The sequence below is a fragment of the Haemorhous mexicanus genome, chromosome 10 (assembly GCF_027477595.1).
Source record: "Haemorhous mexicanus isolate bHaeMex1 chromosome 10, bHaeMex1.pri, whole genome shotgun sequence".
Classification (NCBI taxonomy): Eukaryota; Metazoa; Chordata; class Aves; order Passeriformes; family Fringillidae; genus Haemorhous; species Haemorhous mexicanus.
In genome coordinates this window covers 12,376,774-12,391,957 of record NC_082350.1, presented here as the reverse complement: position 1 = coordinate 12,391,957, position 15,184 = coordinate 12,376,774, and the positions used below count along the sequence as shown (strand labels likewise).

The window sequence follows — 15,184 nt, the reverse complement described above, 5'->3', positions numbered from 1 at the left end:
ATGGCACACATTCCAGTCCTTACTGAGGGGGGGAACAGAGCAAGGATTTGCCAAACTGTCAGAGGGATCTGGACATTGCCAGGTTCCTAGAAAAACAATTGCATCTGAGAAACATTTTCCAAATAAGGATATTAAAAAAAGAGGGGGAAATGGCGGTGTTTTCCACATACTTAATAACAGAAAGTTTATTAATCTTAATGTGAATTAAGATTAATAAACTGTCATTTTATGACAGATCTTTTTTCTCCCTAAGGGTGAATTAAAAAACTAAAATATACAAGTTGTTACTCAGCAAAGCAAGCTACACACACCAAAGTAGAAGGATCACCTACCACAGTGCAATGAAATGTTCAGGAACAACATATAAGCACATCTAAATAGCAAAACCAAAATCAAAAGGGGGGGCAGGAGGAAGGCAGGGGCAAGCAAAACAAGCAAAATAGCTCTGATCAGCTGATGTCCCAAGGGGATATTTAACATTGCTGCCAAGGGCCTATGGGTTTCATTAGCTGTCTGTGAACCACACACTGAATATATTTAATTGTACAATTCTTGTGAAATCCAACAGTTCTAGAGAAAGCACAGAAATCAAATTTCCCACGCATTCACTTTGTATTGGAGGCAGGAAACAACTGTGAGTTTGGGTCCCTAAAGACACATGGACATATGGACACAAGGATGTAAAACTTGTAAAGCCCTGCATTTTTCAGCATCACACTTGAAAACAGGAACCCCCTGCAGCCACTGCCTGAAGATGAAGTGCTGAGCTGACCTGCAGCCTTGTGCTGTGAGTTAAACCTCCTCAGCTCACTGTGAATAGCATGGTGCTGGAGCAGACTGGTTTGGTACAGTCAGTAGCTGCTATTTTCCCAATTTCACATGGAATTTGGTGCAATCTCTATAATTATTGTGTCTTAGGAAAGACACAATAATGTACAACTTGCACTTCCCATCCACCTAGATTTGATGATCTTTGATGTAACAAGCCTGAGTGTCATAATAAACAATAAAACCTTTTATTCTATCATAGAACCTATTACAATAATTTTTCCTTAAATCTCAAAACTCATCCTAGTTCTGACATTGTCACCAGAAGTTTATGTTATTTTGGTTGCTGCCAATTTTCATGCTGATTTTTTTCCAATTCTTTTCAGTGCATTGATACTACTACAAATGATGATTTCTAAAAACTCTACAGAAGTTAAATTACGTTAATTTGACTCAACTTAGTTTCATATTTTTTAGCAAGAGGCCTGATTCCTCTACAGGGATGTTCACACAGCACAGCAACATTGATAACTACCATGTGTGCCAGAAGCACTGTAGGGATGTCAATCACTGCTGCTCAGGATGCTGCACTGGAGTGCCCTGCTCCCATGACTGCAAGACATCTGACCTTGCATTCTGCCATGCAGATGTACCCTGTGACTCCAGAGTGCCCATACCATTTTAGTGCCCCTGCCCCAATATTAGGATAAAATAGGATTGTCAGAAGGGAGAATCAGGTACCAGATATCTAAAGATGCAGTTCATCATTCTGGCTGCTCTGCAATAGGTTCATAATGTAAATGCAAGCCATCATCTGTTTTTAAACTTTAGCATTTTCTTCACGCAGCTGCACAGCTAGGAGAAAGTGGTAAAATTTTATGCAGTGACATTGCTCTCAATTTCACAATCTTTTTGATTAAGGTCACATCTAGAAACTATAACTTGTGGATCTCTTATAGAGCACTACAATTCTTTCTTCAGCCTTTTCCTCTATTTGCATTTATCCATTATCTTCATGCATTTCACCCCACTTTTATTTGGACACCATTTATACAGGTGTATTAATTTAATTGTCAATTCTGCAACCAAGTAGCTCTCCATATGTCCACCAAAAATGGTGCATAGACTTTGACCACAGAACAAATGTTTAGCATTTTTAAAAAATTATCTTACCAGTTTTATGAAATTCCAAGTTCAAAAGTCAAATTATATCACTTTTACCTCTTACATGATTCAACAAGTTTAAAATTAAACTTTTCATTCCATTTCAACATGCTGCATACAGAAAGCATTAGCTGCATGACAACCAGCTGTCATAACCATTTAGGAAGCATCATTTACCTGCTAATTTCTTTTAACCCTCCTCAGCATGGAATTAAACTGATTTGTTCTTTCTGCTGTGAGATACAAGTGATTACTCTTGCCTTAAACTTAAACTGAAGTGTTTTCATTTATTAAGAAAATCAGCTAACTTTGAAGATCTAGACTCATGCCATAATTCCTCATGGGTTTGTCTATGAAATACCGTGCTGTAAAAAAAGCAGATTTTTTTTGACAGCATCAGTCCAGAAAAAGCAGCATGTAGCAGCAATACAGCCATCTAGAAGCAAAAGCAGATTTTAGGTATCAGTTTGTTAGGAATACACATCACACTTACTGCCACATGGACAAGAATAATGTCCTGAGAAATCATTATTTATCCTGAAGGTTTTTTAATTTCAATTACAATGATTTATTAGAGATCATGAAACCACCTTTTTTTGGATTTTGCTCATGTTTCTATTCTTTATAGTTAATAATTCTGTACTGAATGCAAACTGCTGATGAAGGATAACTACAAGCTTGAGATTTATTCATGCAAAAATATTCAAGACTCCTGTTGCAAATGCTGTTTAACGGCCATCTTAAAAAATTGGGTTCTAAATCACTTACTCAAAAACCCTGTCTGGGATGTGTAGCTTTTGAGATGTAAGCTGAGGCTTAAGGACTGGTTTAGTTACAGTGAGACAGCCAGTGGGAGGCTGAGGCCATTGCACTGACAAAGTGATTTCTTCCAGTGAAACCTTTGACAAGCAAAGAAGCCAATACTGTTATTAATTTACAGCAGCACTCTTGGAGCTCTAAACAAAAACATAGCTGTGCTAGATTTTGTACAATCATAGTAAAGGCTGTGCACTTACAGACAAGCAATAGGGTGAAGGAAGTGTTGTTACCCCCATTTCATAGTATGAGGCCAGAAATGGATAGAAATGCCAGATTTTTCACACCTCTTGCAGTGCCTTTGTTTCCCCACTGATGTAGAAAAGGATACAGAGGACACTTGGCTGATCCTGACCCTCATGTGACAGCTCAGTGATGTCCTGTTCCACCAGGTACACATTTACCATCATACACTTTGAGCAGGGGAAGATTGCTACTTGCATTAGGAGAGATTTCTCTTTCCCAGGCTTTTTCTTTTGTTGATTAAATCATTAGCTGCATTAAATAATACACATAGAAACAACTTTTCTAGGGCCTTCAGCTAGATAGAATTAATTACATGCGCTCAGGACAAGGTTTTAAATAAAAGCAGTCCTGGCTGCCTCAGCTGGGGCACACCTAACCCATGTGAGTCCATGGCAGTTGCAAACCAGACTGGGTAGCACTGCAACCAAGATTTAACTTGCATGAACCAGGCCCTGCTGTGCCAGTACAGAAAGCCCATGCAGGCCCAGAAGGACAATTTCAGTAATTAAAATTCAGATTTCAGAGAATTGCCTCTATTTGCAGGTTGCCAAGCACTTAAAGTGAGGGAGGGCTGAGAATCACACTCATAAGTATAGATACCAACAGTTCTGCTCTGAGTGCCTAGATCCTCATGAACATGTGAGTCTATAGAGGGTTTTATGTGACTCCACTGTAGAAAGCAGAGATTTTATCCTACACTGTTGTTTTTGTGGTGATGTGAGGAAATTAAAAATTTACAATGCCAGAATAGTGCTTTACTACTCAGTATTCCTAGGGATTGGGTGTGTATTTCTCACTGCTGATTCCCCTGGCAATTTGGGATTTATCTTTTGATCTATTTTCTTTTCAAACCACATAAGGAAAGATGTTATCAACTGCTTTGTATTCAGTGACAAATTCCTTCTCTTATTACCAAGCACGTTCTGACTCTTGCTAAAAAAGATGATGCACTTGATAGCACACAGGGATTTAAATCCCATCCACTGCAAGGGGTACTTGTGCAGATTAATGCAGTTCCCAGCAATCCTTAGGCCTAATTGCTAGAGGCTGGCTGAAGTCAAAAGCTTCCTTTCCACACTTTGAGCAGAGCACCTGGAAGCATTCTCTGAACCCAGGTTTTGATCCAGTCCTTATTTAAAAACAAAAAACCACCACACCACATGCCCTACCACACCCCAATCCCCCACCCAAAAATCCTGAAAAGGACAATACAGAGAAGCTGTCAGGGGTTTAATTTCCTCCCTATCTAGAGCATTTGGACCTGAGGTATTACTAAAGCCTATCTAAATACATTAAGTAAACTTCACTGCAGTGTAGAACTGATTAAGAAATCTTTGAATATGTCTTCATGGAAGAGAAATCATTCTAATGTTTAATGTATAGAACAAGATGCAGAAGTAGGCAGAAATAAAAACATACAATATTTAGCAGACAAACAAGGAACAGAAAGCAGCCAGGGAAAGTGGGACAGAAAGGCAGCAGGAAGTAAAAGACAACAGGACAAGAGCAACAAAAGTTGATAGCAAGAAAAGAGAAAAAAATACTAATAAAATATTTTTCTGAGCATCCATAATATTTTCTCACAGTAATGGAAACCTGAGACTGTTAAAAAGGGAAAGATGTTTGTACAAATATTACCAGGATATTTCTTAGAGACAGTTACAGTAATTCATACATATTTTAAGCTTGCAAATTCTACTGGCAATAACATTGGGTCTAGCAGGCCTTTTGAAGAATTCAAGGTTGTAAACTCAAAGTGCATATCTATGATTAATTTCAGTCATCTTGACTGTCTCATATAATTTGGTATAATTTGTTTTTTCAATATTTAATATTTAGAAATATTAAATTCTACTTCATGTCAAGTGTATCAGAGCTAATTCTAGAAGACCATGACTTTAAAACCTAGGGGCATGATATTAAGCTCCCAAGCCTATGGTTGGATATGAAATAATTAGCCACAATTTCAGAACTGATTAGACTGAGTTTATGTAGTTCATACTTCATTAAATTACAGAAACATATTGCTATTTTAATGCACTAAAGAAATCTGCCATATAATGCAAAGAATAACTTGTTTCTTTTCCCACAGGACTTTAAATCACCTAGCAATGTTGTGGTATCCAGACTAACTCCCAGCAGTGAGATACTATTCCATGAGAAAAACAGCAATTACATCTGACCGTGCATTTTAAATGAGGGCAAAGAACAGACTAAAAAAAGTGTCAGCTTAGGCTCTGTGAATTCATGTGGCATAGAAGCCTTCTTTTCATTTTCATACGTGAAAAACCTAAGGTTGAATTCCACATTTATTGTTGCATTTTTCTAGTTTTAAATTTAATACTCCTCTTAGGATGTCATGTGAGACTCTTCATTTGTGCTGTATTACAATAATCTGTTGTCTGCAAGATAAACAAAGCAAAATGTCCAGCTGTCTCTGTAGTTATAAGGATGAGAAATTATAGATGCAGAGTAGCTTCAGCACACCACAAATTCTGCAGAACTCAGGGAAAAAATTGGATTTAAAATACCAGTTAATTCCTGCTGTCAGTGGAATTAGCTATTAGTTATACCCCTGCTACTGAATCAATATCACAGCCAGAAACTCTGGTCCTACCATCCCCACAGCCTCCCTCTTTTTCCATTTGCTATTACAGTCCTTTGAGTCCTGGGTGAAATGTTTTCTGTTGTCTAAGCTCAGTCTCTAATAACACATCACAACTCCAACACACAGAGCCAGCCAGGAGTGGTGGTTTCTCAGCTCCAGTGAGGTGAGAACTGCATGAAGGCTAAATTACTTCTGTCCCAGAAGTGACCTTTTCTGAGATCAAGTCAAGCTCATTAAGAAGAGTGTTGGGAAGTTAGGTGCAGCTGAAAGGCAGGGCTGCAGCACAATCAAATGTAAATATGTTGGATTTTTTTACTTCCAGAGCTCTGCAGTCTCCAGCTGATGTGCTGCTGGTGAGTTTATCTTGGCCAGGTGCTGGTGCACACATCCAAAGAATCAGCACAGTCTAAGAAACAGTGCCTGTGCTCTGGAAACAGACTGGCTTTCTGATTCTGACCTGGGTTATGAGTTTGGGACCACAGCCCCCACATTTGTGCCACTCCTGCAGCTTTCACTGCAGGCACTGTCCTTACCCTGCAGCCTCTGCAGGGCCGGGCTGTCTCACACTGCTCTGTTTTACAGGGCTGAGCACAGATAAGGCCCTGGACACTTCTGTTCTGCACATGGCAATGACAAACCCACTGTCAGATAGACGGTTAAACCTCTGGGTAATGATTCTTTTCCTTTTCATATGTAAATGTTTCCATTTTAATGAAATGGAAATACCTTACTTGCTCTATTCCAAACTAATGAATAGGGTTAGTGTCATCAGAAGCTTTTCCTTGCAATTTAAGGGCCAAGAGGACCTTAAATTAAAAAAAAAAAGAAAATAAAAGAATGAGAATCTGCTATTCATACTGTCTCTTTGCTGAGTCACCACCAGGATGGTTATTTTTAATAAAAAGATAGAAATATTTATGCCTGAAGGACTCAGGTTTGTTGGAGCTCTAGAGCTATGACAGAAAGAAATGTCTTTATTTTTTGCGTCCATTCAGTATTTACACATGAAAAGCATCTACTTTGCATATAGTTCCTGTCATTGTCTCCAGTTCAATTAGAGTGCATGCATAACATTCACAGGAAAGAATGTTGAGGCATGCAATTATTAATATTGCATATTATTTTAAAATATAATGTGATGTGTTATTACCAAAAGCAAAACTATACTCAAAAATTAAGACTATCAGAAAACCAGTATAGTGGCCTTAAATTAATATCTAGTGAAAGACCACATTTTCTTTGCATCAGTAAATTCTGGTTTATCTTGGTGGACCTGCTACTTATGTGGGAGATTGCAAGGTGTATGGGGGATGTTGGTCACCTTAGCTGTAGAGTGCAGATTTGGGTGATAATAAGGTGTATAATTTATCATCCCTTACTGCTTTCCATACTTTCTTTTTTCTTTCATCAGCACAAGCCTCTGTTGTTCAACTTAAAATACTTTTCAAATCCATTTCTCCTCAGCTCTGAATATCAGCCATAATAAAAATATGCAATTCTTCCTTTAAACCATACCCCTTTAAAGGGCCAATTTTATTTTTTTCCCATCCATATGGGATGGGAAAGTGTCACCCAGGGTATCACCATCTTGTGCATCACTCTCTGCAGTCTCCTCTCCCTTCTGGGTTGCTTCCCAGTACCTGGTGTGCCAAGTAAAGCCTTCTCCAAGTGCCTCAAGTGATCCATAATGCAGCACAGTCAAGACACACTGGAGTTCTGCAATCCCATCCTCCACTTCCAACTGCAGTATCTCAGCCCTGCTCTTCTGACAGCAATTAAGCATTTCCCAGCACAGGGTAACAGCTTGATTGTCTCTCCCCAGAGATGGATCAGAGCCAGGCTAAAGATCTATTCTCAGGTGTTAGGAGTGGCAGTTACATGGAAACTTAAGTTTTCTAAAAACTTCAGAACTTCCTCAATTTAAAAAGTGATCCTAATGCTTTCCCAGCTCTTCTCATTTCTCACCTAGTAGGAAATGAGTGACACAAGAAGCATTTTTACACTCAAAGCTGTCTAATATACACCAGATCATTACCATATGTCCTAAGATTTGGTTTTCTGGGTTTTTTACAGAGTTGGCGTAGATCCAGATGAAGATCTGAAAGCCAGAGCTGCGAGCCAGGTATGTCAGGCTTTTGGACATACATGCTGAATTTAAAAGTGTTCCATGTTTGGCAGATCACAGCTGCACCTGTGGAAAGGAGACATCCTAGAACAACCTTTAATCCCTCAGAATTAAAAAGGAGAATGTGTAATGCTCAACTCCAGTAGGTCAGGTGTATGAAAATATTTTTCAGTTATTTTTCACATGGAAGCCTGAGTACATTGTGAACTTGAAACCTCAAAAAGGGGCTCCTGAACAAGCTGCAGCTGTGCCCTTCCATTTTTTGTCATATATATATATATATATATATATATATATATATATATATGGTGGAGTTTCAAGTGCAGCACTGCCTGCAGCAGCAGGAGGAATCTGTAGAGTCAAGGCACAGAGACATGACCTGTGGCTCAGCACAGTGGGCGGAACAGCAGGGGCACTGAGGAGAAGCCACAGCACAGCTGACAAGGTGCCAAAGCAAAAAGGCAACAAGTGCCTGATGCTGGTGATACCATCCCATGCACCCTTTCAGACAACACAACTGGAACTGAAATTTAAATCATCTGACAATAACGAAAATGTAGAAAACAAGCTAAGGAAGATATAGGATACTTTATTCATTTCAAATACATTAGAGATACCATTAGTCAAAACTTTAATATTTCTTATGTACTGAGTACTCCTAACATTTACACATTTGCCTGTTTCTGAAGGCACATAAGGTGAATCTCAATTTTCATTGTAACAAGTAGAATTCAGGTGCCTAACTATCCTAATGTTTCTTTTTAAAGAAGGAAAACCAGTATTATTCACACTGACCACATCTTTCATTCTACAGCCCAGTCTCTATTCATCAAGGTTCAGCATAACCCTTCATTGCACCACAGCAAGGCACTGTTTTATTCTGAGTCTGAGGGGTCTCATGCTAATTTCACCTTCCTAAGCATCTCAGTAAGAATTCCTGCAATGCCTCTGCCCTAATTCTGAACAAGAGCAGGAGGACACAGAACCATAGTCTATTCTTGATTGGAGTACAGAAATACAGAATTGCAGAAATTTTCTGCTTTTCAGTACTCATGAATTATCAAAGATCAGGGAATGCAGAATGCAGCATAAAATTGACTGACTGCATGTTTTACAAAAACCTGATTTCTTCAGAGGCTGCTATGCATCTAATTTTCTCATTCTTTTACTGAAAATGAAAATAATAATGTTTATTTACAACAGTAACACATCCAGTGTCCCAGCTGTGCTCTGTGAATTAACACCTATCCCTTCTGACAAAACTGAGCAATACAACACAGAAGGTGTAAATAAATATAACACTTTTCATGCCCTATCATGTCCAGTTCAGCATTCCTTATAGTAGTATATTATACCTTGGAAAATAGTTTTGCTGTTCTGATTATTCTTCCTTCCTCCCATGGTATTTTAATTTCATTTGTCTGACTTTTTTTTTTTTTTTTAAATATATTTGACATCTCAATGTTTTCGTAATTCAGATCTTGCTGCATTCTCTTTTAGCACTGTTTTAACTCAGTACCTACCATAGTTATTCAAGTCAGGTTGTTTCCTCTAATTTTCTCTTTCATCTTGTATCTCTCTCTCTCATTCCTCTTCCTCCCCTGTGTTTCTCTTTTCTGTCCCTTTATTTCCAAAACAATGTTTTTATTTAGTTTATCTCTCATAACTTGTTCCTTTTTTACTCTGTTTTCACAGTGGAAGCAGTTGATTTTCCTACACATCTATCCCTGCACAAATACTGGGTCAGGTGCCAGCACCTCCCAGTGCCAGTTAAAGCTCTTGCCCAGATGAGCTTTAAACCATGTGCCCACTCTCAGTGCTGTTAACTGAAGCTTCAGGGGAGATTTTAGCAGAAATAAGAACAAAATATCTTCAAGATGTTTAAAAGAGATCAAAACTTAATGGAAAAGAAACTTCTAGGCCTCTCCCTGCTTAGTCAGAGTACTCAGCCAGAATGGGAAAGCTCCAAGGTCTGCTACCGAGATTTGAATTGAGCTCCTCTGTGACCAGGCTAACTACCAGGACACGGGTACCTTGCTGTGGGAGCCTCTCAATCCATGTCTGTAACCATACCTAGATTTTTTTTAGGGGCAGAAGAAGCCTTAAAGACCTCATGGATACTATGTCAGACACAATACCAGTTATATGAGGGCAAAACCCTTTTCCTTCTTTACCTCCTAATCTTTTTCTCCCTTTTTTCCTGCCTTTGCCCCCCAAAAATTCAATTTTCTTTGAAGAGATTTGATTTCTTCAATAAGTACAGAGTTATTTCTAAACTTCTGATTATGTTCTATCTTGGATTACCTGAACCAATAATTTTGGCAGCAAATTCCAGTTCAAATTGCAAGACCTGGAACCCAGAGCTCCTTCCCTAGGAAAGGTGAAGAGGCTCTTCATGTATAACTAACATCTGCACTACACATACCATGATCCATCAGAAGCATATCTCAGTTTCAATTCTGTCTTGCCACCCTTAAATTTATCATTAAATCCTTATCACAGCATGAGCATAAACAAAAGAAAGTAACCTCATATTCATGCCCATTTACTTACTGATGGACTGTCATGACTTGGTTCTGAAAGAAGTTACAAAATACATACTAAAATAATATATATTACTGTACAGAAAATAGTATGTAAAAACAAACCACTTTGCTGGATATCATGTAGATCCAGTGCATAAATACCAAAAGCTAACTCTGAAAAGCACAATGCAGGGACACAATCACTAAACATAGTTACAAAGTTGGTCTATTTAAAAAAGGCAAAAGCTTGGTGGAAGTGAGCTATTTAACTAAATTCCCATTAAAAAAGACAGTCGATAGGATATTTCATTCAGATGGCTTATGTGTCTCAAATTCTGCCATGTTAACTTCAGTGGAGAGAGGGTAACAATATATTTTCTACAAGCACTTGAGAAAAAATGTTGTAGATATGTTATTATCTCAGGAAAAAACTAAACAGCGTACAAAATGCTTATCAATATCATCTCTGTCAAACTAATCTGCACAGTTTATTTAACTGTTCCTACATCTTTGTAAGTATAATAAGGAATTTAGTTGCACTGTTCTCATCAGTTTCATCTGCCAGCTGGTTGGTGAATTTATTGCAAGGACTAATGAGAATAATCTCCATATGGGCAATTCCCATATGGAAGGAGAGATGTGAAAAACTTTGGCATTTTCCCTTCCCAGAGAGAACTACTTTTACCTCTCTGAACTGTAGGCAAAGTGAAAAGTTACTCTTTAAAAACATAAGATCCAAAATAGGATCCAAGGATCTGCAAGAGCCCTCAAACATTCACACCAACCTCTCCTGTCATCCCTTGCACTGTTTCTGCAGGAACTGCACTCCAGATAACCACCCAGACCCCCACTACTGCAAGAGCTGATAACACAACAGACTTCATAGACAAAAGGAGGGAGGTGCAATACTGTCAAACTAGAAATAAAAGAAGGCCCAGGTCAGGACCAGAAAACCCCTGGGGGGTTATACTCGTGTAGATTTCCTTGTCCACTGCTTTCAACAATTCATTTTCCTGAATGAGGAAACCTTCTTCCTTAAGAGGAAGCTAGAGGTACAAAGAGTTTGGAAAGAGGAATTAACCAACAGCAACATTGCAAGTCAAACAATGGACACAGGCCTTTTACAGAGCTCACTATGCTTTTAACAAGCTGTCCTCTGCACCACACATGAGTAGCCCACTCCACATGTTTATTTCCATGTCTGTCCTTCTCTTCCTCATCTCTACCCCTGTGAGCTCAAGTCCTTCCCTCTCCTTTATTCAGTGTTCTTGTTTTTCTGGCCTAAGACAGATTTTGCCTACAATCACTTACATCAATTCCTGGGTAAATGTTTCAACCCTTTTCCCAATTTTTATCTGGCCAAAATGCACTTTAAGATAATTAGAGCTTAGAAGAGTGTTCTGCTGCTTGGTTAGGGATTAGTATCCTCTTCTTCCCCCTCCCGTCCATCTTCCCCAGTTACTGGGAAGGGTTGCTAAAATACTCAACTCAGTTAACAAGGAAACAGATCCCAAGAATAATATTTGCTCTATTTGGTGCATTTGCATGTTTAGTGTGACCACATTACCAAAATCATAACACAGCATGGAACCTATCTAACCTTAGTCAAAACTCAATTACATCAATGTTCCCACTGTTCCAAAGTTCCCACAAACAGGTTGCCTGACTTTTGAGGGTCAGACCACTGACATTATCATCACTAATTTACATGTATATTAGTCTATTATAAGGTATTCTAATATATTAGATTAAAACATGAAAATTAACAGATTCATTGGTCTAAAACTGCATAAAGAAAAATATTCTCATTTAAACTAACCTAACATGCCACAAAACAAAACCAAGACAACAGTTGTGTATCCTTAGAGAACTGGCCATCCCATTCCTAATTTCATACTTAAAGTAATTCTTCCTCTAGTACTGATGTGATACCTAGAGTATGACCAAATTGCCTGTCTTTGTGCAGGTAACTGTTCCTAATTTATTATTCCAAATTAAGACCATGAGAAAAAGGATAGTCCACCTCTCTACCTGTGCAGCATGTTACAGAATTAGCTTGTTAGAATGGAAAGTGTACTTTGAGCCTTTTCAATACAACTCATGTTCCCCTCCCCTTGGAAAGAAGTAGAAAGGACTTTCCTAGTTATTAGAACATCTCAATCCCTTTGGGAAGGACATTTTGTTAGACATACACAAACAGCCTCTGATCTTGTAGGAGTAAACTGAAGTAATCCCACAACAGCAATTAAATCAAAATATCATTTTATTGATCTCAGAGTATAGCACTTCTCAGCTGCTTAAAAAAAAATGGAATCATTCATAAGAATAAATGCTACATTCTTGCAATGAGTGCAGCAATGAGAAATGTGCTGTATGAGCCAATTTTCTCCTGAACTGATTCGCAGGGATGACATTTGTGCAACAACAAAGCTTTTTTAAAATAAAAAAAAAAGTATATGGTATATGTAATTGTAATTTTGTCTGACATGTATTCTTAATATTGGGTACTCCGTGTTTTATTTATTTGATAAAAACACTTCTCACTTCATTCATTTGTTTATTTTGCAGGGTGCACATAACTTGGATAAAAATACAACCAAAGCTGAGAGTGCATGGCTGTTCAGAATATGGTATGGCTTTGACCACAAGTATCCTTTTCTGTTATAAACCATGAATGAGAGTTGCACTACAATTCACCTTCAAAATGTTTAAGAACCAAAAATTATTAGACTTTTATGAACAAAAAAAAAAAAGTGTAATCTATTTTAATGTGTTACTAAGGAGAAGAAATCTTGCAAGTCCAAGGTAGGAGAAGGTCCAGCCATGACTGAGGCTATGGGGAGAGGGAACAAGTTAAGGAGCTACAGTAGCATATAGACAATACATTTAAATTAATTAATCTTCTCCAATTCCTGGATAAAACCAATCCTATCATTATTTAGACAGGGTGTAGATCCTGTGTTTGGGGAACCAGGAGGCTGGAGCCAGAAGCAGCCAAATGCCTGCTGCCTGACCATATACTCAGAAAGCAGTAGCTACCTAAGAAAAAAGACAACACTGGTTTACCTACACCTCTTATAAAACAGAGAAAGAGGCATCCATTATGAAAAGCTCCCAGGACTTTCCTGAAGCTCAATCTACTTCCTAATCCCTGGATTCCTGAGCCTTTGTGCTTTTATTCACATTCCTTCTGAGACATGTGTAGTACAGACCTCTATGGGTGTCTGACACTTTACTCCACAAAGTCTGGTTCGATGTCCTTTGCATTTCAAGAAAATATTTTTTAAGTGGTAAAAGAACATCCTCCCTAAGCCAAGGCAGAGCATACAGTCTGACAATAATGCCTGTGCAAAACCTGTAAACGCTGCCATTCTGATTTATTGTCATTTTAAACTGAGTCTGCACAGGCTTTGCACAGCTGCCAGTGAGATGCCACAGTAGCAATTCCCTCCCTAAGCCTTTAGCAGACACACAGTCAATATAAGAGAAGCCCACCTGGTGATTTCTGTGCATCCTGGCTCAGGAGCTGAGCAGGCAAAGCCCTGCCAATGCTGTCTCCATTATCCAGCAGCACATCTATTGGTCAGTCACCCTGCACCACTGAGCAGAAATTAATGTTCAGGCTGCATATGTGTTTTTTCTGATACCAGCTGCAGCAAACTAGAATGAAATATTTCAGCTGATAAAATGTAATTCTTTGGGAACACAGCTTCCTTGGAGAGTTCAACTGAAGTTATCCTTCAAAGAGACTTTTGATGGAAAAACATCTTTTTGGTTAGAAATGAATGGTTTTTCCTTAATTCATCTACTTGAGCAGTTTTAAAGGCCAAAAAGCATTTAGCATTAAAATTTTTCCCTTGGATAATTCTTCAAGAATACATAGAAATAGTAGGTAAATGTTATATGAAGTGAGAAAATATGTTTAAATGTTAATGTTGAGTACCAACATGACTGGCTTTAACCACCCCTTTTTCAGAAGAAATAGCCTGCGGTGGTGGTATATCCTAGAAACTATAAGTCAGAAGGAACAGATGAACAGGGTGAGGGGAAGGGGGAATTTTTCCTCTGAAGATTAAAAAAAATAAAAAAGAGCAAGCAAAAAATGTGGAAGGCAGGAGCAGGACAGAAGCATGAATTAAAGACATGAAAGAGCACAAGGGCAGAGATAGAAAACAAGGGACAGAGGCAGAAGAGGGAAAGAGAAATCAATGTGAAAAATTCAGACAGCAGTACATGCAAAATGAAAAGCCTTTAGAAGGCACCAGAAGCACCACTTCTCAGAGATGATCTGTATGGTAGAGGTCTTGAATATGGGTGCCTAATGCTTTATTCTATAAATTCTGGTTTCTATGTCGTTTGCATTTCAAGAAAATATTTTAAGTGATTTTAAAAAATAGAATTTTTTAAAGAACACATTTATTCATGTGTCTCGCTACCAGTCAAGCCATAATCTTTCTTTAGAATTCAGATGTTCAGAGATTATAGCTGTGCCATTACCCTAAAATATATATTTATTACAAATAATACATCTACATTTCACTAATCCTGAAAGTGCATGCCCATATTCCTGCATGGAATGATAGTTCAACCCACTAATGCTGTGACTCACAGCATTCTTTGGTAAGACTATTTCTGAATGACATTCTTTTCAAGAAAAGAAAAATCATCCACCCAAACATTCTTTTGCCTTTCCCTGCCCAATATTATAAAGCCATGTTGCTAGATTTAGAAGAAATTGCCATGTAGCATAGTACTTGTCCCCAGTACAAGACTGAAGAGAGGATTATGATAAAGTTTTCAAAGAAAAGATACAGCAAACTAATAACCTGTGTCACAGCTGAGACAGCCACGATACACAGAGTATATCATACAATTCCAGAAGGCTTCAAGCATTCTCCCATACTCAGCAAGACCTTACCTCATCAGAAGGCT

General features: G+C 38.3%; 1 protein-coding gene across 2 annotated transcripts in view; it reads left to right on the top strand.

The window, feature by feature from the left end:
* The window catches only part of SLC9A9 (solute carrier family 9 member A9), a 174,133-nt gene that overhangs the window by 122,210 nt on the left and 36,739 nt on the right, over nucleotides 1-15,184 (top strand). For both annotated transcript variants that reach the window (XM_059855398.1, XM_059855399.1), the window contains exons 13-14: nucleotides 7,676-7,724; nucleotides 12,821-12,900. In XM_059855398.1, coding sequence (XP_059711381.1) covers nucleotides 7,676-7,724; nucleotides 12,821-12,900 — 129 coding nt within the window. The remainder of the gene's footprint in view (nucleotides 1-7,675; nucleotides 7,725-12,820; nucleotides 12,901-15,184) is intronic.